Raw genomic sequence first — 27,838 nt, forward strand, 5'->3', positions numbered from 1 at the left:
CTTTGCCTTTAATGATCCGACTGGAGAATGAATTAGACTGCGAAAAGACATATACAGATGCTCTGTAGTTTGTTCCACTGAACACCACTAGATGGCAATAAGGGAATATGGCAGCCGTAAAAAGACACTCACATTCTAGAATAGAGCAAAGGACTTATTGTTTATCTTTACTGTTGAAGTGATTTGGGATTGATGTCTACCATGGCATGTCAAATGGTGACCCTTAAAAAAAAAACCCACCTGAAATGAAATAGAAATTCAGCATTTTTACACAATAAGCCTATGCCTTGGGTTTCTACAAAAAATAAAATATGTGTTGTCACAGTTCAATTGTATGTGTGTTATCCAAACAAAGGCCTGCAAATTATTTCTGTGATTATTTTTTCCTTTCACAAACACATCCCTGTTACCAGGCAATGTCATGTGGTTACTAAGGAAGTAATGAGATAACAACACAAAGCAGTTAGGCGTGTGTATTTACATAACATAAATGAGTTTTACAGCACTCACTTTGCTCAAATGTTATTTCTTGACCAGTAAGACTTAGACATGATGTCCTGCTGTTTATTGTCTGTTAGTGCATCATCTATAATAGATGTGCTCTTGCTCCATTACTAAGTAGAAAAGGAATGGTGTAAAGGTTCAGATCTGGAGGCATGGAGCTATGCAGTAGTGCATGTAGGAGTGTGTTATCACCACAGAGATGCTGAGCCAAAGTATGTCTGTCATTGGTGCCTGACAAAAACAGACCTACTGGTGGAGTCAAGTGGCTACATGAGCTCACTCAACTGTACTTCCTGGTCACATGAATAGTTTAGTGGTAAACTGTGACAGGATGTGAGAGCAGAACAACGCTGCATTCCCCTCAGTCATCACGTACACAGGGCTCGGCGTGGGGTCAAACATACATGTAGCTAGGTCTGCTCTTTGCCAATCCGTTTCCTGAATGAATACAGTGTGGCTCCTAGCCCTACCCAGGGAGTCACAATACTGCCTATAAAGCAGAGAGGGCAACAACATTGAAAAGGAATATTTTCAGCTTTCTAGCTTTTTGTCTCAGAAAAAAAAACATTTATAATTATGACTGAAATAATGTAATCTGCATAATACTGTATGTAATGCTTAGAGTATTTAGAGACTTGACAAAGAGTTAATGTGTGGTATCTCCTGGAATCTGTAGCAATAATCATCCGCTGATGTTACTAGAAACAAAATTCGACATTAAGAGGATTATCTCTGAATGTCAAAGACGAAGGTGATCATCATTAACTTGTGAAGCAATGAAAACATTGCCTCTGCTTGCCAGTTAAGCACATAGCTGAGTGTAGACCAATCCCCTGACTGTTACTGTCAGTGTCAGGAAGATCTGACATTTGTGTGCAGTTCAACAGGTACATTGGATTCTGTTGCTATTCAGGAACAAAATGAGAAAAGTTAGATTTATTAAAGAACTGAACAGGGTGAAAAAGTGTAGAAAATGTATCCAACTATTCATTCTTAATCCATTGTTCATTGGGGCATGAATTTCATGCTCAAATAACGTCTGGCAAACAGCTGCCTATGATGTCCATAGGAATCATTGGTTCCATGATGATCCATCTTTTGTTATGAATTACTGAAAGACAGTGAATTATGTGAATCACTGCACTTGAAGATTTGCCTTATAGGTATGCCTTATATTTTGGTCATGCGTGGTGTTTACCATATGAGAGGGAATTTCAGTGTTTTCTAAAATTACACATATTAGTAAGTAAGGAAGTAAAGTTTATTTTTAGATCACATTTAAACACAGCTATCACTGACCAAAGTGCTGTACATAGCGCATTAGCCAAAGAATAATAAAATAAATACACTTACAGATAAGTGATTTAAGCTAAGATGACATCAAGAGACAAACACTTAATTACAGACATAACAGGGTAAGACCATAGTAGGGTATGACAATTAAAACACAGGGAAGTCCAATGTAAATGTGTGTTTCGAGCCTGGTTTTGAATTCTGTTGAAGGGGCATTTCTGTGGCAGTTGGTTCCACAGCTGAGTGCCCCTTTGTTGTCTCTGGAGTCAGAAAATGCATTTGGCTGTGTTCTTAAGGTGATAATGTCAAATTGGATTTTGACTCAGCAAGACACCATTATCTTTTAGAGTTTTTGTGGTTGCTATTCACCTAGGTGTGGCCGTAGATAGATACAGCAAACTAGTTGTTCTAAGGAAATCCCTGAGGCATAAATTCACAGTGAGCTTCCTTGTATTTCATTTCATAAGTAACCCATAACAAAGTGACTATTTGGAAGGCTAAATTTTACACTACACAAACAGGGTTATATTAGAACATACCAAGTGCACAAACATAAATATATATTTCAGACGTACAGAAGATGAATCACATTCAGATTTTTTCATTCAGAAGTTGAGGCAGAGCAGGCCATAACCCACCAGTTTAGTAGAAGCATTTCCGCACACTGTTCATCCATGAGCCTAGTCTGTGCAGAAAGGATTCCGCTAGACTGGTGGGAGGTGCAGGAACAGGTGCATGAGCAGGTGTGTGTGGTGGAAGTGTCTGGAGGAGCAGGGGAGCACGTTGGGGACGTTCATTTAGTCAGGCTCTTCACCAATTCCAGCTCCTCCACTGGCTTCCATTGCTGGTTGATGGTAATGAGCTGTGAACATGGGGGTTGGGTTAAAGTAATTGAGTGTAGGTCTGTTGCATTATAGTTATAGGTCCAAGGCACATGAATATTTCTATCACAAATAAAGACTAATATTATCTACTGCAGCCAGCCTTCATCAAACCGGCCCCATGATGACTCAGCACTGATGGCAATGTTGCCGTTTTTATAATTCTCAGTACATTTTTATGAAACATAAAATACATTAATGTTTTAACATACCTTTTGTGGTTTGGATGGATCTATCCTTTCCCAGGGCTCAGGGTTTGTCGATCGGTTTATTCTGGCAAGCAATTTTAATGATGAATATATTTCGTCAGAATCAACATACAGATAGGGATAAACAAATGTCTTCAGAATCAACAAGGCCTACAGATAGGAATAAACTAAAAGTCTGTTGTAGAGCTATCTTTGGTTGGAGTTAATAATAATAATAATAATAATAATAATAATAATAATTAAAAAATCGAAAAGAAAACTTCTCACATCACATCAGGTTTGGTCAGCAAGAAGTAAACTGACGTAAAGGCTGCACCAGCTGCAGCACAACCCACGAATCCAATTAAAGGAATAAGCTGGAAATGATAAAATAGTGTTGGATGTCACGCATTTACTATTTTAACAAGTTCGACAAAATCCTTCTGCCTTCCTTCTTGCATTATAATGAATTATATTACACTTTCCACTCTCAATCTCAACCTACCTCTTTTCTTTTCCTCAGCAGATGTATGAACCCAGCCATCTTGCCTAATTCGTCATAAAGAAGTAAAATAATGAACATTTAAATAATCATTTGCAACTATTCATCAGTTATGAATCGAATTCCATAACAGCATGTAGCTAAGTCTGGCATTCAGTCCTACCTTGGTCGAAGTTAGCGATTGGGAGTTCAAAGATGACTCTGGGCGCAGCATCCTGACGCGCCTTCAGTAGACCTAGTTACCGCTGAGGTGATACGAGTTTCAAGGCACGTACACAGTATGTCCCGAATCAAAATCAATCATAAAAACCATCAACAGTTGGTTTGTCTCAAAGTCACAGGAACGCCCCCTGATGGCTTTCAACCGTATCAGAAATAAAAAAAAACTGCAGAGAAACCGATGGTGCCAAAATGAAGCAGGCGTTTACGTAAATAACTACGGATCTAATTGAACTTGCTCAGTGTTGCTGTGCAAGAACAAAAAATTCTTACAATCATAGGTATTAACAAAATTACATAGCAAAAGATAGGATCACAATAACGTTCATTGAATAAATCATCAGATCCAGTAAAGGTACATCATTTACACATTTATTATAATAAATAAACATAAAATATTTACACACATGTACACACACTTAATTTGTATTCATTTTCACTTGAATATACCAGTCATAGGAACACCTGTCATGTAAAAAGGTGATGATAACTTTCCATTTGGAGTGCACTGAGGGAGGGCTTTGAATTTTGTAAGGCTTTAATTAAGTATTTTTGCTGGATTCTGGAAGCTTCCATAGTCTTCTCATGAAGAGTCAAAAGAGCTGCCTGATAACAGGAAAAATAAAGGAATCAAATTAGAAAAGCAAAATGTTTATACTTCAAACAGTGCAGTTTTCCTTTCAGACATCAGTATAGTGTCAATTTCAAACTCATGTTGATGTTCTCTTTACCTCTTTGCACAGATTTTCTAGGTCAGCCCCAGAAAAGAGGGATGTTTGACTCGCCAGCTCTTCCAATGACACATCTGAATCCAGGGGCATCTTTTCTGTGCAAAGCCTCAGTATGGCCAGTCGAGCCTACCAGTAGACAATTCCTATACAAATTAGTTTTCTCTAGTATGCTGTAACTAAAGTGTAATTACTGTCTGAACTTTCTCCTTTATTTACTAAGACTTTCTTAACCATTTGTTTACCTCATAGTCAGGGGGTGGTACATAAATTATTCTATCAAGCCTGCCAGGACGCATCAGGGCACTGTCCAAAGCATCAGGGCGATTTGTAGCAGCAACAATCATCACATCCTTGTTGCATACCTCATGATACTCCATCTAAAAGACATAAAGCATGCAATAAATGTTCAATTTTCAATTTCAATTACAGAGTGTTAGACAATCAGAGAAAAATAAAGAAGGCCCATGGGTAACAGGGGCGAGGAAAAACTCCCTAGAATTGGAGATACATATAGAAAGAAACCTCGAGCAGACCCACGACCCAAGGGCCTGACCCACAGAACAGTAAGGTCTGTATACATAATAAATGCATAAGTTAGTCAGATGTAGAGAATAGAACATGGTGTTTAAAGCCACCTGAGGTGTGTTACAAGAGGTGGGATGGTTACACGTCCGGTATGATAATGCATGAATCCTATTTAGTGTCAGAAAGTTCAAATAGTCCAGTGTAAGAAATGGAATTGTCCAGGGGGATTAGGAGTTGTCATAGGGCAGGCGGAGGGTCGTACAGGCCAGGATTCAACTGTTAGACATGCTGAGAGGATGTGTTTGACTCAGTCTCAAAATTACACTCAACATACTTCATGTCCTCCTTTAAAAGGCTCCATGAAAAGCTGACCTGATGCTCCTGCTGGGACTCTGGACGCTCCTCGGACACGCAGAGCATCCTCTGGGTGCCTCTTCTCTCCATTGTCTTTAGGCCAATGCCATCCAGCTCGGTCAGCAGCACTGACAGCACCTGGGCCTGGACGCTGTGGGGAACTCGAGTGTCTCCTCTGGAGCCCAGCAGGGTGTCCACCTCATCCAGGAACACAATGGAGGGAGCACAGGCTCTTGCCTGATGGAACAGCTGTAAAGGACAAAAGCTTAATACTGAGCTGATTCTTAAGTCATGTCTATGAGTAGTATATGACAAACTTGATGCGCCTAAATATCTTCAACCTCAGGTATGCTACTAATAAGGAAATAGAAAATTGATATTTAGACAAGGTCAACTTCTCCCTACAGTGGAATGTAGAAGGGGATGCTACAGGGAAGATAATTCAAACACACCCAGCACCTTATTGATGTCATTGTGGTTCATTGAGATATCTGTCGTTTGTTTTCCATTAAGGATTAGCATAGAAGCAAGAGGACTGGTTGCCTTGTCGGTTGTCTGATTGCCTTTGCCCTTTGCTTTATGAACTTGCACAGGTAAAGTTGCTCACCTTTACCTACCTACGTCTTCACACAAGGAAGGCTTCACACCAGGGCCCAGTTTCCCGATAATGATGGATACACGCACTTACGAGGGTTTTCTACGATTCATCTTAAGATTGTTCGTTTGGTTTTCGAACATGCTCGTAGCGTGAACTGCTCTTAAGACGCTCTTAAGGGGAGCTGTCCACTTTAATGGTTCTGAAATATCCTCTAATTTGATGGTGATGTCAGGTGACTGCACGTCACAGCTAGGCCTAAGGTTTAAATTTCAAATCTACACATTGATTCACATCAAACCGAAAATAGAAACTTTGACATCTGCATGGAAGCATCCCAAGTAGGCTAGGCTCTATACCACACACAGACATAAATAATTGTAATTATTTAAGATTAGATTAGATTGTTGCAACGTGCAATAATGTTTCTCGGTGTCACTTAAGAACACGTTTGAAGATAAGAAAGAATTCGAGTAAGAAAGTGAGGAAATGTGTAGGCTTAGAATTTGACACAGCACAGACTAAACCACATGTTTCTTTCTCTGCTTTTACCTCATAGGCCTAATAAAAGATAGCCTACACTTATACAAAGATAGTGGCAAACTATTCTAGCAACGTCTCGTTTCATAACTTTGCATTTTTGTCCACCTTTAATCACATTATAGCAGGCCGTCACCACAAACTGAGTGACCGTTCAAGAGGAATAATGGTGGGGGAGGCCACCAAGTGCACCAAAAGCTTCAGCAGCTGTGATGGGAGAAACTATGCATACAGCAACTTTTGCCTGAGTCCTTCACCAGTCAAAGCTCTATGGGTGAGTGGCAAAGCTCTTATTAAATCTCCACTAAAGTTCACCCTTGTGGGAGACTCCAAGGTCAAATAGAGGGTTTGTTGGTCTGATGAGACCAAAATTGAGCTTTTTGGCCATCAGACTAGATGACACCAAACACTGCACACAAAGTCCTTTTAGGCAAGACCCTCCACTTGGCAACCATAGTGCAACACATTTTGGGCACTTATCGGGCATCTATTTCAGGCAGAACTGCGCGTGCACAAGGCTTCATGACACCAACCTCTCTCTAACTGCGAGATCACAACACATAATTGGCACAATGTATTCCCAACATACCACATGATTGGCACAATATATTCACATGACAGCTTTTGGCGGCTAAAGGGGCAGAATATGTGTAGACGACTGCCATGTTTGCGTTACGAACTAACCCCATACATTTCTATGGGAGATTCTTTGAGTGCTTTGTCTCGTCATTAGAGCGTCTCCACTGCACTAATTTTAAACATAGCGGTGATAGCATCATGTTGTGGGGATATTTCTCGAGGCTTGTAAAGGCAAAATTAAAATGAATTCAGCAAAATATATGGAGGAAAATCTGATTCAGTCTGCAAGAGAACTACGACTTGGGAGAAGATTTACTCTCCAGCAAGACAATGAGCTTAAGCCCACAATGAAAACTACACAAAAATGTTTTAAATACAGTACAACAAGGTGAATGTTCTGGAGTGGCAGAGTCAAAGCCCAGACCTCAGTCCTATAGAAAATCTGTGGCTGGACTTAAAAAAGGGCTGTTCACACCCGATCTCCTTCCAACCTAGCAGAGCTTGAGCAGTTTTGCAAAGAAAATCTGAGTAAAATTGCAATCTCCAGATGTTACAGCTGAGCTGTAACTGTATGCAAATAAGACAAACCTGAGCCAAGGCCTTCTCTGAGTCTCCTACAAAGGGTGAGAAGAGGTCCGCCCCGCTGACAGACAGAAAGGCACAGTGTGAGGAGGAGGCTGCAGCTTTGACCAGCGTGGTCTTGGCACATCCTGGTGGGCCATAGAGAAGTATCCCTTTGGGGCGCAACAGGCCCAGTCTTATGAATGACTCTGGGTATTTCATGGGCCATTCAATACTCTAAAGAAAATAGAAAAATGTGTATAAATGACACTGGCACAATGACACAACAGCATTCTCACGATGATTGAAGTTGAAATGCTGGAATTTAATATACTGAATCACGCTTAGTTGTAAATATCAAGAAGTATCAAAAAAAAAAATGACAAACAAAACACATAATAATACATTTTATAAATGCTAAATCAAACAAATGAAGATTGAGCACCTGTTTTAATTTGAGTTTGACATCATCAAGCCCTCCTATCTGTTCCCAGGTGATTGGTTTGTAATCAGTCAGGCCAATACTGCTTCTTAAACAAGAAGGCTGTACTATCTTCAGAGCTTCATGGAAGTGCTGCATTTCGATGGCTTTCACATCTGTGTCCTTATAACGTAGCAGACAAACGCATAATGACTCAAACAATTAATATCCAATAAGATTCAGCATGTGATTTCAATTCCCTTATGTAAAACAGTTGGGTTCTCGTACCTCGGGCGAGCGGAGGATGGCCTGAAGAGCTGCCTCTCTGCAGAGGGCACTCAGGTCAGCACCCACGTATCCAGTGGTCACTTCAGCCAGAGCGATCAGATCAACACTGCAAGAGAGGGGCATCTTTTCACTCAGATACTCCAGGATTGATTTTCTTTGTGTAAGAGTTGGAACACCAATGATGACCTGCAAAAAAGACAAGGACAAATAAAGGTTGGTCAGTAAGTCATCATTTCACATATAGCACTGTCATTTGTAAATTCAATGATTTTTACTTCTCTGTCGAATCGGCCAGGCCTTCTAAGGGCAGGATCTAATGTGTCCGGCTGATTTGTTGCTCCAATGGTTACAAAGTGGTCTCTGCTGACCATGCCGTCCATCAAGGTCAGTAGCTGGGCCACCACTCTGTTCTCTGGCGCACTCGAGGAGCCGGCTCTCTTAGGACACAGGGAGTCTATCTCGTCGATGAACAGGACACAGGGTCCGTCTTCAGCAGCTTCCCGAGCCTGTTGGAACATGGCCCTCAAGTTCTCCTCACTCTCCCCAGGCCTGGATCCAAGGATCACAGGCCCGTTGATTGTTATCAGAGAGGCGCCCACCTCCTTCACCACACTTCTCACTAGCATGGTCTTTCCCACACCTGGTGGCCCAACTAGCAGCACTCCTCTTGGGCACGAAACACCCAGCTTTCTTAGGGTGTTGGGATAAAAGAGGGGCAAATGAATGAGCTCTTTCAGCGAGCCATAGACATCCTCCATTCCACCTATTGATATCCTTGAAGATTCCTGGGCAATTCTTCTGCTGTGTTCTGCATGAGTGATGACCGCTGCTAATTCCAAACAGGTCCTCTCTGTGACAAGACCTACCTTAGTGGAGCCTGAGTTTACGTTCTCAATGTGAATGCAGATCATTTCAGTTTCAAAGGAATTGACAGCAATGATGTGCTTCTCATGCACATAAACACCACAGAGAATTTCCTTCACGATGTCATTAATTAAATGAGGGGGAATTCTTTTCTTAAACTCACTACTTTTTACAACTACATTTACTTTTATACGTTTTAGTTTCTGACCATTCAGTGGCCTAATATCTTCACAGTTAAAATGATAGGGATTGTGTATTGGCCTGAAATTAGGTGTAACACATTTAGTATCAAACTGAAAATAGCCCTCTGCCAGGTCATTTCTTGGCCAAGCCGTGCACAGGCAGGCACCTCCGGGTGTAGATATTAGGACAGGTGAACCAATATTAAGTCTGAGGCTGGACATGAGGCCTGGACCGATTCGGCATCTTTGAGTGTTTTTGTCTAGCGTGTCACAGGGTATCAACTGCAGTTCCAGACCCTTCGTAGCCATCATTTTTGCTTCGTTGTGTAGGAGTTAATTACAACCAGGCCAGAGGGATACAAATGTAAAAATGCAATCTGGAAAAAATATTTAGCATAACTAGCTATTTAGACGTCTGTCATTACTTCTATTCGCAATGTCCTTTAGCCGAGAACTAGCCTAAATTACGGAAATATTTAAACCGAGACACATCTCAATGCCCAAAACCAACTCGGTAATTAGGAATAATGACTTTTTACCTAATTGCGCTGAGTACACATACATTAAGTTCTCCTGTCCTGTTGCAAATGTAGTTTCTACAAGTTCCATTCTACATACAGTAACGCTACCGTAAAAAAACGTACAGCCACATGTGTGCGATCCATAGACAGTAAGCGATGTGCCATCAAGCAAAAGCGTTGGTCAAATAAAACCATTCTCTGCGTTTAAATGAAGAGAACTAATACATGTATTACCATGCTGAAACATGAATGAAGATAAAAACAGAATAATTACCGTTGTTATAAGCTGCATATATTGCAAACAAGGCAATTGTATCATCTCAAAAGTGGAAATGTTGGATTTTGTTGGAAATGTTGGAAATGTTGCATTGTTTTGGATTCATGGTCGTCCAACCATTTAAGATTCAGTGTTTTCTTTACTGTGAACGCCCTTGAGCACCATCGTGTGGAAATATAAGGATTAGCATACTCCAGGAGTTATAGTCTACTTGAGAACATGGAAAACTTTTCTTATGCTGCTTTGTAGGCTAAATATGGCAAATTCATAAGTCTAATAATAAGAATGATGCTTTGAACTTTGACTACAGTTTTTTGTTTTGTTTTTACTTATGCTACATATTATGGCAATTAAAGTAATATTTTGAAATACAGTCTAGGTCTACAAATGGGTATGCCTCTACAGGCATTTTATTTACAGACACAACTCTGCTGTGTTTACCTTCAATGTTTTACATTCACACTGAGCCAATAGCCTAGTCTTAAAAAATGCAAACCTAGTCTAGTCTAGTCTACACACTGATTTCTCTGGTTTATTGTGAGACTGAAGAAGTCTTGAAAGTGATGGGGTATAAAAGTGTAGGGTTTTAGAAATGGATGATGCTCTCATGTCTATCGTTGCGGAAGAAGCCGTAGTAGCTATTGCAACAGCGCGTGTGGAGGAAATTGCAGCGTGTAGTCTTGAATCAATTCAGCAGTGAGGCAGCGTCTCTAATGCACTTTCAAATCCTAGAAGTTATGCTATGTGAAGATGATGTGTCCAGAAATGTTATGGATATTCAATAGCTTAGGCAGAGTCGTCAGTATCTTTTGACTTCAAAAACGGAAGCAATGACAGCCTATTGTCAACTGCCAAGAAACCCCAAAGAAGAAGAACATCCTAGGCTATGTGAATTCATGGCTACTGGTATTCCGCGAGGCATGGATTAAGCCATACAACATCTTCTGTATTAAAGGTGCGTCCCTATCCTACATCTAATGGTTTGTGCAACGTTTATTTAATTGCTGATTATGCTGGGTTTTTTTGTCTCCACAAATTTCTTTCTGTTGTGGTAGCCTAGTTGAAAATAAAAACGGAGTAGGCTACACAGCCTTAAAGCTTATTCAATTATCCGTTTGATGTCCATTTTTCTGCCCCTACACTTTACTTTACAGAACTGTTGCAGTTCACAAAAACACAATAACTGTTGCCATTTGTTTACATTTTTAGGTAAGACGATATCTGAACAATTATGTTTTTGAGCGATCACAGTGGCAGCAGTTTGGTTAGGTTAACTGACATGGATGAGCTGACTGTCATTTCGCACCTCACAGCCAGTCTCTCTCTCTCTCTCTCTCTCTCTCTCTCTCTCTCTGTCTGACCATTTGCCATTACATTGCATTGTGATGGCATAACATTAGCACTCTGAGCTTTGCCTCGTTGGTATTTCACATGCCATTCTGGAGGCCGTTTAAAGTGATGATGAAACAAGTTTGAATGGTAGATCACAGTATGTTATGTGCAATGCACACTGATTGTGTTCAAGAATGAAATGTAATGCTCCCCAGACCACAGTATCTCACTATATTTCATGACAGGACCCTCATACAACTTTCTAGGATGTGATTTTCTGGTGACAAGAGACTAGCAAACCCCTATAAAGAGACTATAATGTGGTGGGGGCAGACTTGCATGTCAGGAAACCAAAACAGAGCAGTTGGTGGCTAGTACCATAACTTCTAGACTTGACTTCACATACAGCTCAAAAAGAAGATTTTTTAGATAGTATTTTACTATATCAAATAACGCATAATCACTAATGCAAAAAATCACTAATATTTACCAGCCTTTCACAGCTTGCATGTGAAACAGTTTCTTAAGTTTTGGTTACCTCCTCTGAATGTGTTGAAAAAAGCAAAACTGGGTGATGTCCTCTCCCTGTGGTTTTCACAGCAGATGCATTTTAATTCTGGTTAAGGACGGCATCAACTCATTTGTCTATCCATATCGACAGAAGGTAAGATTGTACAGGATAAAGATCTTAACTACTCCAGTTAATGAACTCTTTATTAGGTAATTAGATAACAGTGGTTAATATTTTCTACATTTTGGGCTAACTGAAGAATAGAGGCAATTTTACATAATATACGTTTCTTTCCTTCTGGCATATTTTCTGAAATAGCACATTTTAAAAATGGTTTATATATATGTTAAATTTAGACTTAATCTTTGGAATGCCTCTTTTGAATGACTGAAAGCTAAGCTGAGAAGGTAATTTAAAAGAACAGTTAAGCTGTAGATGCTTGAATCAATTTTAATGCATTGTTTTCATACAATAAGATTATCTGAAGAGACATGACCCATACAGAGAAGGGGACATGGACATTTTGGCCCAGTAGGACAAAATGGACCTCCTGCAGGACCTCCCATGACCCAGGTATTGGTCATCCCTAAAGAAGGCCATGCTTATTTTCATGAGATGTACAGTAAGAATGAATTTCTATAGTAATGAAGTCACACTATCTGCAGAGGAGGAGCGGCGTGTTCGTGCAAATGATCGGGAGTATAACGGAAAATTTATGTATGCTGTGAGTATGCAATACTGTTTGCCTCTATACAGGTTCTCAAGGATATTTGTCTTTATTGTCATAATGTAGCAGTGAAAATGGGGCAGATTTGAAGCATTTTGTAAATATATTGTGAACATTTTCAAAAAAGTTTGAGTTTGTATAGACAGACAGTGTTTGTTTGTGTACATCCTACATTGTTCTGCTAGTACAGTAAAATACAGTAAATGATTGATGCATTAGATAGAGATAGATAGATAGATAGATAGATAGAGATAGATAGATAGATAGATAGATAGATACTTTATTGAAATTCAAGGTCTCAGTAGCATACAGACAGCATTAGCCAGTAGTAGAAATTTTGATTGATATCTAGTTTTTGCTTATTGGTTCTGCATTGCATGTTTAATGCTAAGCATGGTGCTATAGGTGACAATATGCTGAAATACATGTTTTGCCAATCACCAAAACACAACCAGTTATAATGGGGGCAAGAGTCACATGGTGACAAAGGAGTTTTCTTGCTTATGATTTGTATTAGTAACCTGCAACAAACGCAACACAGCCACATAGATGAGCGAGCGTCTAGACAAAAAGAGTTGTGAAGGTCAGAGAAGTGTAGGGAAGTGTTGCCTCAGATATATTCCTGAAAATGGGGGATATATGATCTGACAGGGGAATTGCTTCATTCTCATCCATGAATAGCACATGGCTAAATGCCAAAGATACAACCTAAGTAATAAAAGCCCTTTCAGTGGTGGAGGTTTTATACAGAAAATAGTATAGTAATGAAATGTGACAAAAGCCTTATTCTTCTGCTTTTCAATTCATACTTGCCCCTAAATGTTCAGTTTACTACATACCTCACCCTCTATAATGTATGAGTATGGGTATAGCTTTGTGTGACAGTGTAAATCAGGAATAAAACCATCTGGTTGTATTTAAAGTCACTATATCAACACAACACTCTGTTCTCTAAACATATATTGTTTCAAAATGTATTGGTCTGTTCATGTTTGGTAGACTGTGTGTGTGTGACATGTATCTTTTGAACCTTCACTATTAATGTGAATGTTGTTATCCATGTTACCTTTCATTACAGCATAACCACATCAAAACATCCAAATACAACATATTCACTTTCTTGCCCATAAATCTCTATGAGCAGTTTCAGCGTGTGGCCAATGCATACTTCTTATGTTTGCTCATCCTACAGGTGGGTTTTGTGACTTTAGAGCCCTTATGTCTTGGTATGACTGTGACAGTTGAATGTGACACCAGTTCCTCTGCTTGTTTGTAGCTGATTCCTCAGATCTCCTCCCTGTCCTGGTTCACAACCTGCGTGCCTCTGGCCCTTGTGCTCTTGGTCACCGCTGTAAAAGATGCCACGGATGATTATGTAGGTGAAGATGAGACGATGAGATGAGATCTTTTTTTTCTTACTGGGAGAGTACTAGTCTCAGTGATAATGCTGAGAGAGCCATACACCAGAGTAATATAAGAGTAATATAAATAAGTACTATACACCAGAGTTTCCCCTTTGGATTCACATTATGCTTCATACACACTGATACCCATGAATGTTTTTAATTATTCCCCCATGCCACAATGTGTCTGCACCTACAAGACATTTGAGGACTTAGATTTTGCTTGCCTGGTTTGGATTAAGGTTATAAATGCTATATCTTCTAAAATATCTTTTTTGAATGATTCTTTGACTCTTCTTTGCTCTAGTTCCGCCACAGAAGTGATCGACAGGTGAATACCCGGCAATCTCAGGTGCTCATTGAGGGCAAGTAAGTGCAAAGTGCAACCTGTTAGTGGTTCCAAATGGAAGCCTCCATATTGGTAAGGTGAAATGAGTGTTTTTGTTTTGTCTGCAGACTACAGAGGGAAAAATGGATGAATGTTCATGTTGGGGACATCATAAAGCTTGAGAACAACCAGTTCATTGCTGTAAGTGATTGACCACACATCCTTTTGTGAATCCTAATCCTTTATCCATATTTAATCACTGTAATATATTGATATGACACTCAAATCATAGCACCATTACGCCTGCTTTACATTGACGGTGGCAAAGACATAAGTTAATTTAGAGACAGGAAGGCTTGCATGGTTATTTTAGCTGATTGTCAGTATTAAACAGCTACATAACGTAGAACTAATGCAATATAATGCACAGTATTGTAATGCAGCATTATAACATCGTCATTGTAGTTGTCTTGGGAGAAAAACTGTACTTTTGTTTTCAAGCAACATCTTGTAAACATAGGGAACTAGATTTAGAAACAGGAAGTGGGCCCTGTGGATGACAGTGAGCAATGTGTTGTTGGGTTGGGGTTAAGACATGGGGAGGGAGAAGGAAACAAGAAGTTTATTTAGAAAAATGTGTTAAACGCTCAGCTACACGTAATGTATAGATTTCAATATAATACAATAAGAGTATTGTATAATATAGTATGATATGTATTGAAATATTGATTAAAACATTTACACTTGTTTAACCCTTTTAATGTTGTCTTGTGGATGCAAAATGTGAATGTTGTATCTTGATGCAGGCAGATTTGCTACTGCTATCATCAAGTGAACCCAATGGACTTTGCTACATAGAAACAGCAGAACTGGATGGGTAAGATAGTAGCAGTTGTAGATGTTTTAGGTCACTTTGTCTTATTTGTGTGTTTGTCTGTTATTCCAATTAATTGTTAGTCCCTTGTGTCCTATAGATTCAGAACATAGAGACTGACATTGAACTAAGAATGAAGAATTTTCTTGAAACGAAAAATGCTATTATGTATATTGTTGGAACAGTTTTTAAGTTTGTTAAGATTGTAAAATTTTGTTTAATTTTTACAGGGAGACAAATTTGAAAGTGCGTCAGGCCTTACCAATTACCTCTGAACTTGGTGCAAACATCACTCAGCTAGCAGAGTTTGATGGTATGTTTCTCATTGAAGAATAATGAAAAACCTTTACAACTGATGGATACCTTGGCTCATCCGATTCTTCTTTACAGGAGAGGTTGTTTGTGAGGCTCCCAATAATAGATTGGACCGCTTTACTGGGACCCTAACATGGAAGGATAGCAAATACTCCTTGGAAAACCAGAGGTTACTGCTGAGGGGATGTATGCTCAGGAACACAGACTGGTGCTTTGGAATGGTCATATTTGCAGGTAGAATTAATACAATACCATACAGTACAATACCATACAATACAATACAATACAATACAATACAATACAATACATGGAGTCAGAAAACATTGAGTGAGGTTATGTGCACATTGGCTATCAATGAAGTTCTGTGTATTCTGAGTATAGTGAGGTATATATATTAAATGTAAATATAAATAGGCAGCATACAAACATACTGAAACAACGATGCACACACATGTATGAATGTATCTCACTCAGTATATTGAAGCAGAGGTTTGATCTTTTCTAGGCCTTCAAACCAAGCTCATGCAAAACTGTGGAAAGACAAAGTTGAAGCGCACTAGCATTGACCGACTGTTGAACACACTGGTCTTGTGGGTAAGTCCCACCGAGCTAAAATTCTTGTTTGTAAATGATTCAATGCTCTATAAATATCATGCTTGTAAAACCTTAATGTGTAATATTTTATCAATGGCATCTATGGCAGTGGTTCTTAACTGGTCTTGCTTTGGGACCCACAATTTTCCATGTTCATTAAGTCTCGAATCGCGACCCATATATTTTTTTAGCGATCAAGCCAACGGATATGGTGAGCTACAGTACAAGTAAGAAGTGTTCAACTCCTGATGTCACTTTTCAAAGTACTCATGTTCGAGCAATTCAGTGGGGTTTCTGTCCCATTATGTCTCAATTTAAGTGAATCCATATCCTACTTTAAATATTCAGGGTTGTAGCCTAGGCCTACTTGCGTTTAGGCCTACCGCTAAAATGATGTCTAACATGACCTGTCACATAAACATTGTCTGCTGTATGTCCATGGCGATGAATGACATACAGATAAAGTCTACCAAAATAAAGGCCCAATTTTCTTTTATTTATTTTTTAACTACAAGCTCCACGACGCACTTTTGGTTCCCCACGCACCAGTTAAGAAACACTGATCTATGAGGCTGATCAGTGCATGATCATGCATTTTTCACCCTCTCCTTGTCAAGAGCTAAATTAGGATCAAAAAGTGAGAATGTTTTTTGGAGAGCACCTTTGCAAATTATCAATGGGATTTTCCTAAGTGATATACCTGCAATTTCTGCAGTGGCTATGAAGGGGCGCATGTTTTGCATGCCTAATTAACATGCCATGTAATTAATTTAGGAGGATCTTGAATTTGTATATAACATGTTATAAATGTATTCTTTGAACTGTGTTTCATGTGATCAGATCTTTGGCCTGCTTCTGTGTTTGGGCTTTACCTTATCTATCGGAAGTTCTATTTGGGAGTACAATGTTGGAAAGCACTTCCAGATTTATTTGCAATGGGAGCCAAATATGGACAGTGCAGTATTCTATGGTTTCCTGACATTCTGGTCTTACATCATAATCCTGAACACTGTTGTGCCCATTTCTCTTTATGTTAGGTGAGTATTCATATGATCATAAATTAGGTATGTGTATGACCATAACCCAACAAACACTCTACAGGCCGTCATTTCAAGGTATTTGAAATGATGTGTCCCAAGAGCAGATATGGATATGGAAGTGTTAAGATATGGAAGTGTTAAACAAACAACATAGCAGTGCCAAGACAATAAAATATTGTAATTCAGAAGACAGACAAGACATTAGACATTAGAACAGAGTTAGTTTGTGATTTGGTAGGCTTTTGTAATGTTTAAGTGAAGGTGTGTGTGTGTGTGTGTGTGTGTGTGTGTGTGTGTGTGTGTGTGTTTCTGTGGATTGTCTATAGTGAGTTACTGTGATGAGGTACTGTACAGAAGTGCTCAGTGAGTGCCCAGAATTGTTGAAGTTGTGCTTTAGAAAATGACAATCTATAATAATAAAACATTTAGTGACATATTTATATGACATGCTGGCATAAAATGGCTTTTTAATGGATGCATTTTCTCTGTGTCTGGGAAATCAATGTGCTCATATCCACTGAGGTCATAAAAGCTTTTGATAACGTTCTTTCAAAAGCTTCTAATTGATCTTCAGTGTTTTAGGTTTTAGGCTCTTTGCTTTGCCCTCTCAGGGGTGGTCACTTGAGACGGACGTTTGGGATCTTTGCACAAATCTTTTACTATTCCCACAATGCATGACTGCTTTGTTTTCCACATCCAGTAGTATGTAGTAATTGTAGTAATATCAGTTACCATGTTTGTTTTTGTTGGCATCATCGCTGGGGCATGAGGCAAAAGGGCAAAAGGCATAAGGTGTTTTTTCTGAGGCTGCATACAGTGGACCTGCCAGGTATATGTTGGCCCAGTTTGCAACAAGTCTGGCTAATTTATGTGTTGCCCAGACTGAAAGTCCCTAACCTAAGTGTGCATGATAACATTGAAGCCATTGTACAAACTAACATGGATGAAATGCAAAGGGACACCAGCTTGTATATCGCAAACAAAACCACCATCATAAAACTCTCTAACCAAACTAAACTAGCTAAACATGAGAGTATAGGTGTTTCTGAGTAGGAGTGTTTTGGTCTGATGCTGCTGTGTGCTCTCTGAACCACTCCCAGTATGGAGATCATCCGCTTGATGCAGAGCTACTTCATCAGCTGGGACATGGGTATGTACCACAGTGGGCAGGACATGCCAGCCGAGGCCCGCACCACCACCCTCACCGAGCAGCTGGGCCAGGTGGAGTACGTCTTCTCCGACAAGACCGGCACCCTCACACAGAACATTATGACCTTCAACAAGTGCTCCATCAATGGGACAGTCTATGGTATCTAACTCATATTATCAGAACTGGCTGTGGTAAAGTAAATGTTGTATAGTGTGTCTTCTGCCATTCAATTCTATCTGTTTTAATGAAGGTGAGGTGTATGATGACTATGGACATAAAGTTGAAATCACAGAGGTGAGTTCCCACTTTTAAGCAACTGAGTCAACTGTCATGATCATATTGCTTAGGGTGTTACTCAGTTCACATATTTCACTGTGCAATAGTAGTATTGCGTATCTAGAAACAGACTGCATCAGTTACGCATGTTTCCTGTGCAGAGCACTCCTTGCGTGGACTTCTCCTTTAACCCGCTGGAGGATGCACATTTCCGTTTCCATGACGCTACACTGGTGAAGGCGGTGCAAGATGGCGACATGCCTGTCCAGGAGTTCTTCAGGCTACTGGCGCTGTGCCACACGGTCATGCCCGAGGAGAAGGTGGAGGGTGAGAAGCACCCAGAATACTGAGGAACATTCTCTCTGTGATTCTGACAAGCCAGTGGCTCACTTAATGCCCCGACATCTTGGATTAGTCTGGATCCTGTATAATGGATCTTTTTTTTATCACTTAACACTTACATAAGTGAAAGAAGTGCATCACCATTGTGTTACAAAGTTAACCAGTTACACAGTTAGAACAGTTTGCTTACAATATGCCTCTTAACCTCCTGTCTCCACATAATGTAAACATTCATGTACATTAGCACTAGCAAATGTATACAACTACATTATTTTATGAACCTCTTTAGTCCTGTAATGTACTATGTAATGCCAAGCTAGGTGATGTGCAAATTGATGTAAGAAGCCCAGTCCTCAAAGCCTGTCTCCTGACGTGGTCAGTGTGGGTCATTCTTCTCCAGGGGAGCTGGTGTATCAGGCTCAGTCACCTGACGAGGGAGCACTGGTCACAGCCGCCAGGAACTTTGGCTTTGTGTTCAGGGGCAGAACCCCGGAGACCATCACTGTTGTTGAAATGGGCAAATCAGTGGACTACCAGCTCCTTGCTATCCTGGACTTCAACAATGTGCGCAAAAGAATGAGTGTTATAGGTATGATGCCTAATGGTTTTATAGTGATTTGGAATGAGTGTTACAGGTATGATGCCTAATAATTTTATAGTGATTTGGAATGTCCTTGAAAATCTAATACACTACACATGTGTTTTGAGTTGTTTTTGACACAGTGACATATTATGAAACTGCTAACATATTATGAAGGACAAATCTTTGTTTTAATTTTGTTTCATGGAAACAGTGACGCCGCACATGAGTTAAGAATACTTCTTTTCTGTCTCCTGTTTTTTATGTGTGTGGTGTTGTAGTGAAGACCCCAGATGGCCAGATAAAGCTGTACTGTAAGGGTGCCGACACCATTTTGTTTGAGAGATTGAATCCATCAAATGAAAACCTTAAACGTATCACATCAGAGCACCTTAATGTAAGTTGTATCCTGTTTTAGTTTTTTTGGCTTTTTTGCTTAATTGGTTATTCCAAATTTTCTTTTGATATTACTCATCTCGTTTCTTAGAACGAAGGTAACTATTCATTCTCACCCCTTACCAAACATATCACAGTACTGCTAGACTGCTTTTCACTCTGACATTAATGTAAAACCTACATATGTATGTCATATGTAATATGCCTTTGTGTTGACCCAAGGAATTAGAAACCAAAGGAAAACAAATGTGTCTAGAGCTGGCACTCTGAAAGTATATTAAAAATGTCACAACATATATGCCTAGCATATATTTGACAGGGTTATTACTTTGAGAGCCAAACACCTTGGAACATTTATAATCCAAGTCAGCCAGGGACTGGAGAAGGGGTTTATGGAAGATTTTTTTATTAAAGGCATGCAAGGCCAGAGTCTCTCAGTCTTTGTCATGCAGCAGAAAAAAAGATTAGTCACTGTTTCCAGTTGAGCAGGTAACATATATAGATTATCCTGCATGACCAGAAACCAGAACCAGATTATCATTGATAACCCCAGTGAAATGCTGTTTAAGGCCGTGATGTTTTTTAGTGATGTGTGATTTGTTAGTGATTGTGGTTTTGATGGTAAATAGGCTTGGTTGTAGATTAGCCGCTGTTGTAATCCTCAACCTATAGCACAAGGAATTTGACATCACTTGTTACAAGTGGCATACAGAACAGGTCTACTATCGTCTTAGGTATGGTCAGACCCCAGGTACGCCATGCACTAGACCCGTTACAGTTTGCATACCAGGAGAAAGTGGGCGTGGACGATGCCATCACTTATCTTCTACACAGGACACATTCTCACCTGGACAAGGGGAAAAGTGCTGTGAGAATCATGTTCTTTGATTTCTCAAGTGCTTTTAACACCATCCAACCCCTCAGACTGGGAGACAAGCTCTTGCAGATGGGTGTGGACGCTCACCTGGTAACCTGGATCACAGATTACCTGACCGAGCGACCACAGTTCGTCAGACTGAAGAACTGTCTCTCTGACACTGTGATCAGCAGCACACGGGCGCCAACAGGGAACTGTGCTCTCTCCAGTCCTGTTCACCTTGTACACATCTGACTTCTGCTACAACACTGAGTCATGCCACATGCAGAAGTTTTCTGACGATACTGCAATTGTGGGGTGTATCAGGAACGGGCAGGAGGAGGAGTACAGGAGCCTGGTGGAGGACTTTGTGCAATGGTGCAAACTCAATCATCTCCAACTCAACACTTCAAAGACCAAGGAGATGGTGGTGGATTTCCGCAGGTCTAAGCCCACTCTGCTACCAGTCTCCATTGATGGGGTCAATGTCGAGGTGGTAAGCACCTACAAGTACCTGGGTCTCCACCTGGACAATAAACTGGACTGGTCAGCCAACACTGACGCACTCTACAAGAAAGGACAGAGCAGGCTGTACTTCCTGAGGAGGCTGCGCTCCTTCAATGTGTGCAGCAAGCTCCTCAGGATGTTCTACCAGTCTGTTGTTGCCAGCGTGCTCTTCTATGCAGTGGTATGTTGGGGAGGAAGCACAAGGAAAAAGGATGCGGGGCGACTTGACAGGCTGGTAAGGAAAGCTGGCTCTGTAGTGGGAGCTGAACTGGAGTGCATCACTTCAATATCTGACAAAAGGACCCTGAACAAACTGATCAACATCTTGGACAATGCACAGCACTATTGTTAAGCAGAAGAGCCTGATCAGCTGGAGACTTCGCTCACTGCCTTGCACAACAGACAGACTGAGGAAGTCATTCATCCCCAGGGCCATTGAACTGTTCAATGCCTCACTTAAGGGAAGAGGAGAAATAGACTTCTCCGCATAGTCTGTCTGCCTCTTCACCACCTCCATGTCTTGAACTGTCTGTCCACTAGCCACTTTACCATTGTCTTCCGCCTCACTGTTTGCGTGCTTTATTAGCACATATGCACAACCCCTCCCTCCATGCCACAGCCGAACTGTGACCACACTTATACCTTTCTTAATATAGTTATTTATACATAGATTTAAAGACTTTATTCTTGCACTGTTGCACTGTTTGACTTACTCGTTTGAATTACTCATTTGCACTATCACCATTACACTCATTCACAAAGAGCACCTTACCTTACCCTATGCACAGAGGACCACAGGCTCAGTCCCTGCTTCAGTCATTGCAAGCGAACCTGATTGATTAATCACCCACTATGTGGATACTGTTTTTTAGAATTGATTTAGATTAAGTTTTATTTAATATAATTTGTATTTTAGTATATTAGTATATTCTTTATCTTCCACAGTCCTCCTTATTGCTTAGTTGTGTTTTTTTATATTATATACTTTTAATTACTTTTTCTGCTGTTAGTGAATGTGTGTATTTCCCCTAGGAATCAATAAAGTATCTATCTATCTATCTATCTATCTATCTATCTATCTATCTATCTATCTATCTATCTATCTTTCAGCAATACGACAATTTCAAGTTGTATATATTTGAAATTGTTGCATTGCCAAAAGATAGTAGTTTTTGCCACCTGTTCTGCACCATATCAAACTTATAGTGAACCAAGAATTAATCATGAAATACACAGGTGAAACATAGCTGATGACACTGTTATAAAGACTTTATACGATTTGCAATAATTTTGTTGACATATTGTTCCCACAGATGTTTGCTGGAGAAGGCCTGAGAACCCTTGTTCTGGCCTACAAAGACCTGGACAGAACTTCCTTTAAGGAATGGACAAAGAGGCTTCACACTGCTAGCACTGCCTTGGAGGACAGGGAACAACTTGTTGATGCTTTATGTGAAGAGATTGAAAGGGACCTGATAGTAGGCATTTTCCTTTTCCTTTTCCTAATTCTAAAAATAAACATTATCACACATGAAACATATATAATATATTCAGAAGTGGCAAGACATAAATAGACTTTGCTTTCAACATTAGATTTCTTTCATAGAGCGCCAAAAGGTTAGCGCTCTTAGATGTGCAGTTTTATACATTTCCATGGATTCAAATGGATTCCATGGATATATTTTCAACTGTCATCAGCATATGAGGTATTTTGGTCCAAATTCTTATTTTGTTTTTTAAGTAGCATAGATATTTTTTATTCTTGTCTTTTTAGCTGCTTGGTGCCACTGCAATAGAGGACAAACTACAGGAAGGTGTGGCTGAGACTCTTGTTGCTCTGAGTTTGGCAAACATCAAAATCTGGATTCTTACAGGAGACAAACTGGGTATATTGTACATGTGTACTTGAAATAATATGTTACCTAACTATTCTCAACTGCTGATCCTGAGGGGCACTATCATGATCAGATTTTGTAAATATGTTTGGGAGAAGCTTTGTTCTAAGTGCAAAATCTGCTGTGTGATGTGCAACTGGTGAACTCGAGCACTTGGTGAAGAAAGGAACAAGACGTCATGCTTGCCACCACGATGTGCCGGGTGTAAGATAGGGCCCTTATTCTGCTTGACATAATAACGTGTAAATTACTGATGTGAAAGGACTAATTTACTTCATGGTGTAAGCTTTTAGAAAAATACACATTTAATATCTATATTTTTAGATTTTCAGATAATTTCAGTAATATTTTTCTTCTTCGTGTCATTGCAGAGACAGCCATGAATGTAGCTTACTCTTGTAACATGCTTAGAGATGACATGAGTGAAGTCTTCATCATCTCTGGTCCCACAGCTGTGGAGGTCCAAAAGCAGCTCAGGTAAAGAGAGATAGAGAGAGAGAGAGAGAGAGTGAGAGAGAGAGAGTGAGAGAGAGTGCAGACAAAGTCTGTTTTAGTGATTCACTTTGCCACTTTTTATTTTCCTTATTTACCTTAAATCCCCTTTATTTTTGGAGGAACGCCAAAGATCACATCGGTGGACCACTGACACACAAAAATGACATCCACACAGATGACTGTGTGTTTGAAGAGACCATGAATGCAGAGTATGCACTTATCATCAGTGGGCCTTGCCTGGTAAGCCTGACATTGTGTGGCGTAAAGATCTACGCAAATCTATGTTTATTTATATGAGTATATCCGGTCTTTAAGGTGAGAGATGACAGATATTTGAGTGTTCTGTTTTGAGGAAGTCCAAGAGGAGAAATGGGTCATCAGTTGGCCTTGCCTGATAAGGTGACATTGTGTGGCGTAAAGATCTACGCAAATCTATGTTTATTTATATGAGTATATCCGGTCTTTAAGGTGAGAGATGACAGATATTTGAGTGTTCTGTTTTGAGGAAGTCCAAGAGGTGAGATAAGAGTGTTGTTTGACAGTATGTTCTGCTGTGACCCACAGGCTTACGCACTGGAGGCGGAGATGCAGCACCTCCTGCTGGACACAGCCTGCTTGTGCAAAACAGTCATCTGCTGCCGGGTCACCCCCCTGCAGAAGGCTCAGGTGGTGGAGCTGGTGAAGAAACAGAAGCAGGCCGTCACCCTGGCCATAGGAGATGGCGCAAATGACGTCAGCATGATCAAAAGTAGGATTATAATGACAATTCTTAACTCAGTCACTCTCTCTCTCTCTCTTTGCCTGTGTATAGGGTTTGTTTGTGAATCACTGCCATTATTTGTACATTAATTGCACAAATCATCTTCTCTTCTCCCATGCTTTATGTGCCCACATGGCTGGAAGTCAGTGAATATACTGTATGTAATATGTGTAATGTGTGCAATGTAATGACTAAATAAGATGCTTACTGCTGTCTGTCTACGCCTATATTCGCATGCTGCTCTCCACAGCGGCTCATATTGGTGTGGGCATCAGTGGGGAGGAGGGCAGGCAGGCGGTCCTTGTGTCGGACTACTCCTTCGCCCAGTTCTGTTTTCTACAGCGCCTTCTCCTGGTACACGGCCGCTGGTCCTACCACCGCATGTGCAAATTCCTGCGCTACTTCTTCTACAAGAACTTTGCCTTCACCCTTGTGCACTTCTGGTTTGCCTTCTTCTGTGGCTTCTCAGCACAGGTGAGAATAGATCTGGTGTAGTGGTGTGGAGGACACATGCAGATGGGATGCTTGTGTCCATGTGAAAATTATGCAAAGTGAACCTTGACTAGTCCGACAGCCTAATATTATGAAATGGCACTGTCTTTCAACCCTTGCTCTTAACAGACCATATATGATCAGTGGTTCATCACTCTCTTCAATGTAATCTACACATCACAGCCAGTTCTAGCATTGGGTCTGTTTGATCAGGTAAACACTCCTGATTACTCGTTTACCTCTTAATGTGGTTCATTTCATATGTATGGTTCCATAATTCCACCAACTCCATAAGTTTATGTGTCTTTGGCATGGGTGTTTTGTCTGCGGTTAGGATGTGAGTGAACAGAATAGCCTGCGCTACCCTAAGCTCTATGAGCCGGGTCAGCAAAGGCAGCTCTTCAACAAGCGCCAGTTCCTCCTGTGCTCCCTGAATGGCATCGGCACGTCTCTCGCTCTGTTCTTCGTGCCGTACTGCGCCCTCGGCCACTCTCTGAAGGAGGACGGCACCACGGTTACAGACCATCAGTCTTTCGCGGTCGTCATTTCGACCTCACTGATCATTGTGGTGAGCATTCAGGTAAGGGTGTGAAGAATCACATGTGGCTTTTGTGATGTGAAACCAATATGGATAGGGGGTGTTTGGTGGAGGTAGCATACATGTATGTTTTTCTCAGCAATGTAGGTCTGAAGTCTACAGAAGCGTATTGCATTCATGGGAAAAAAACGGGTCCTGTTTTTCTGAATTAATGAGTTAATTAGCCTATCTTGTTAATTCAGAAAAAACAGCCCAGTTTTTCCGAATTAACGAGTTGACGAGAAGTCTGCTGTTGAAGTCTGTCTTTGAATTGGCCTAACAATAAAAACAATGAGGAAACATTGTAAGATATGGAAAGGATATTTTTTAATTAAGTATCAAGTTATTAAGTATTTTATATTTTAGCTTCAAGCTCAGGTTGTAATAAATTCGGTAGGCCTAAGTAAGACACCTTACTCTTGTTTAACTGTCAGATTGGACTCGATACAAATTACTGGACGCCAATAAATCATGTTTGTATCTGGGGCAGCGTGGCCATGTACTTCTTCATAGTGTTTGCGCCACACAGAAGCAGCACCTTTGATGAACTCCCAAAGTATTTCCCCTTTTTTGGTAAGTTACATTTATGATAGCCTTTCAGTTAGGAAAAAATGAGACAAAAATAATATTTTTTCAATCAAGAATGAACTTGCATACCATGTGGCCGATGCAAAAGAGTTGATTTTTAATCCATCAAGAAATGAAAAGTGCAAAGTGCTAGCAAGGTGTAAAACGTTTTCGGTCCCATTCAGACCATCATCAGCATTGGCAACATTGGTATGCGGGTTCATTCTTGATTGAGGGACTGATTAGACTATCGGAACTAACGCATCCGCCAGGCCTGGAGTTGGCGCAATACCATGTTTGCCACATATTAATAGTTTAAAACAATGGATAATATTAAATATCATTGTTAAATTAAATACATCAGTGTCTTGCTCTGGACGCCATAAATAACCAAACAAGCGTCTCTGTGCGTGTTTATATTTCCACTGTGGAGTTCAGTTTTTAATGCATCTTTCCCAACCTCTCTGTGCAGGAACTGCGCACAACTGCCTGACATGTAGGACGGTCTGGCTAGTTATTCTTCTCACCACTGTCACATGTATAATGCCTGGAGTAGTATTTCGATTTGTACAAAGAGAGCTTTGCCCAACTCTAATTGAGAAGGTAAGGTGTGGAAGATTGTTGTTAAGGTACATGCAGTGCACCTATGTATTTATATGTATATAATATATGTATTTATGTTGAGCTGGGAAAGGGAAGTAGACCAGCAGTTGATTCAGATTTGTTTTTGCTCAGGTCCGCCATCTGCAGGTGAGCAAGAAGCAGAATCCATTAAAGCAGAGTCACAGGCTAGCACGCAGGGCCAGCAGGCGGTCTGCCTACGCCTTCTCTCACCAGGAGGGCTTTGGAGAGCTCATCACCTCTGGGAGGAACATGAGGGGCTCGATGGCGCCCCCTCAAGGGAAGCTTCAGAGCAGCACCAGCTGGGTGGACAGCATGCTGAAGAGGATCGCCGAGCAGGGCATGAGGATAGGTTCTTCCAGCCCGAAAAGCATGGCTAGTCCTAGAAATATTGCTCTTAGGGTTAGAGACACTATCAGACCGCAAAGAGAGCATATTGCTATGGACGAAAATGTGACAGATACAATGCTGCCTGTCGTGTAAGGACACGGAGACCACCCATGGTTTGTGTGTCTATTCTCAGGTAAAAAATATCATAGGCTATCTTGAGATCACCATGGTTATGGACCAGTTGCTCACCTGTGAGTCAAGCCATTGCCGTCCAAGGCCTATCCTGTTTCATGGACATTGGCTGAGAGTTGTTAAGTTAAATGTGTTACAGTTGGCTATTTTAGCCTACTGAAAAGCAGAAATTCTCTTTTTACTTCTGTCTATATGATTTAGCCCCTGTAACTTAATTCAATGACAGTTACAAATAACATGTAGGCCTATTGAAAAAAAAAAAACATAACGATACGCAGGGCTAAATTTCTGGATGTTATGGTTATGGGATTTGGCAGACGCTTTTGTCCAAAGCAACATGCAAATAAAGAAATGTTTGACAAAAGGCAGATTTTTAACGCACGGGAGCATGTTTTTTTTTTAATTTATTTTAAATAAGTTATTAAAGGTCCGTTTTTCTATACGAAAGTGTTGCCTTGTGTCTTTTGCATTTCACCCCAGCACTCAGAAGACTGTTTATTGGACTATGCAATAATTCTTACATGCACGATAAACAAACGTCGAGGAGCTTGCTCCACAATTTAGTCTGCCACATATCCTGATTTTTATCTTAATGTTTATGGTTAGACGTTTGAATGAAATGGGTTTGTTTCTGTAAAGCTTTACAGTTGGCC

At 40.4% G+C, this 27,838-nt stretch overlaps 3 protein-coding genes across 6 annotated transcripts; 1 reads left to right on the plus strand and 2 right to left on the minus strand.

Moving 5' to 3' along the window:
- Positions 1 to 1,747: 1,747 nt before the first annotated feature.
- c14h15orf48 (chromosome 14 C15orf48 homolog) lies at positions 1,748 to 3,664 on the minus strand. Its single transcript, XM_048263157.1, has 5 exons — positions 3,532 to 3,664; positions 3,372 to 3,415; positions 3,155 to 3,243; positions 2,891 to 2,951; positions 1,748 to 2,659 (listed from the first exon to the last, which is right to left on the minus strand). The coding sequence occupies exons 2-5, from the start codon at positions 3,408 to 3,410 to the stop codon at positions 2,591 to 2,593; spliced, it is 258 nt and encodes an 85-aa protein (XP_048119114.1). The 5' UTR covers positions 3,411 to 3,415; positions 3,532 to 3,664; the 3' UTR covers positions 1,748 to 2,590.
- A 296-nt stretch (positions 3,665 to 3,960) lies between these two features.
- spata5l1 (spermatogenesis associated 5-like 1) lies at positions 3,961 to 10,280 on the minus strand. Its single transcript, XM_048263068.1, has 8 exons — positions 8,457 to 10,280; positions 8,182 to 8,367; positions 7,918 to 8,076; positions 7,500 to 7,709; positions 5,216 to 5,446; positions 4,561 to 4,695; positions 4,319 to 4,444; positions 3,961 to 4,193 (listed from the first exon to the last, which is right to left on the minus strand). The coding sequence occupies exons 1-8, from the start codon at positions 9,537 to 9,539 to the stop codon at positions 4,056 to 4,058; spliced, it is 2,268 nt and encodes a 755-aa protein (XP_048119025.1). The 5' UTR covers positions 9,540 to 10,280; the 3' UTR covers positions 3,961 to 4,055.
- Positions 6,547 to 27,620, plus strand: LOC125307213 (probable phospholipid-transporting ATPase IM). 4 transcript variants are annotated; one of them, XM_048263065.1, is made up of 29 exons: positions 6,547 to 6,606; positions 11,958 to 12,021; positions 12,345 to 12,441; positions 12,534 to 12,592; positions 13,674 to 13,787; positions 13,872 to 13,970; positions 14,306 to 14,367; positions 14,455 to 14,527; positions 15,133 to 15,203; positions 15,431 to 15,513; positions 15,591 to 15,749; positions 16,021 to 16,109; positions 16,950 to 17,146; positions 18,250 to 18,458; positions 18,550 to 18,593; positions 18,737 to 18,902; positions 19,318 to 19,506; positions 19,779 to 19,894; positions 22,570 to 22,734; positions 23,031 to 23,142; positions 23,523 to 23,628; positions 23,766 to 23,886; positions 24,211 to 24,394; positions 24,657 to 24,880; positions 25,028 to 25,111; positions 25,233 to 25,478; positions 25,910 to 26,048; positions 26,515 to 26,645; positions 26,778 to 27,620. In XM_048263065.1, the coding sequence occupies exons 3-29, from the start codon at positions 12,360 to 12,362 to the stop codon at positions 27,144 to 27,146; spliced, it is 3,693 nt and encodes a 1,230-aa protein (XP_048119022.1). In that variant the 5' UTR covers positions 6,547 to 6,606; positions 11,958 to 12,021; positions 12,345 to 12,359; the 3' UTR covers positions 27,147 to 27,620. The 4 variants fall into 4 exon arrangements, with proteins under 4 accessions (XP_048119022.1, XP_048119021.1, XP_048119023.1 ...); XM_048263064.1 differs by lacking the exon at positions 6,547 to 6,606 and adding an exon at positions 10,692 to 10,980; XM_048263066.1 differs by lacking the exon at positions 6,547 to 6,606 and adding an exon at positions 10,692 to 10,980 and having other exon boundaries at positions 11,961 to 12,021.
- Positions 27,621 to 27,838: the final 218 nt, after the last annotated feature.

This window comes from Alosa alosa, chromosome 14, assembly GCF_017589495.1.
Source record: "Alosa alosa isolate M-15738 ecotype Scorff River chromosome 14, AALO_Geno_1.1, whole genome shotgun sequence".
Lineage (NCBI taxonomy): Eukaryota > Metazoa > Chordata > Actinopteri > Clupeiformes > Clupeidae > Alosa > Alosa alosa.

Excerpts from the sequence above, each read along its gene's own strand:
- spata5l1 (XM_048263068.1), bottom strand. The coding sequence starts at position 9,539 with ATGATGGCTACGAAGGGTCTGGAACTGCAGTTGATACCCTGTGACACG. Across the intron at positions 8,368-8,456 it reads CTGGCCGATTCGACAGAGAA|GTCATCATTGGTGTTCCAAC; the intron begins GTAAAAATCATT and ends TCTTTTTTGCAG. Across the intron at positions 5,447-7,499 it reads CAGAGAAGGCCTTGGCTCAG|CTGTTCCATCAGGCAAGAGC; the intron begins GTTTGTCTTATT and ends TGTCCTTTACAG.
- c14h15orf48 (XM_048263157.1), bottom strand. The coding sequence starts at position 3,410 with ATGGCTGGGTTCATACATCTGCTGAGGAAAAGAAAAGAG. Across the intron at positions 3,244-3,371 it reads TGCTGAGGAAAAGAAAAGAG|CTTATTCCTTTAATTGGATT; the intron begins GTAGGTTGAGAT and ends TATCATTTCCAG. Across the intron at positions 2,660-2,890 it reads ATCCATCCAAACCACAAAAG|CTCATTACCATCAACCAGCA; the intron begins GTATGTTAAAAC and ends CCATGTTCACAG.
- LOC125307213 (XM_048263065.1), top strand. The coding sequence starts at position 12,360 with ATGACCCATACAGAGAAGGGGACATGGACATTTTGGCCCAGTAGGACA. Across the intron at positions 16,110-16,949 it reads TGAACACACTGGTCTTGTGG|ATCTTTGGCCTGCTTCTGTG; the intron begins GTAAGTCCCACC and ends TCATGTGATCAG. Across the intron at positions 17,147-18,249 it reads CCCATTTCTCTTTATGTTAG|TATGGAGATCATCCGCTTGA; the intron begins GTGAGTATTCAT and ends AACCACTCCCAG.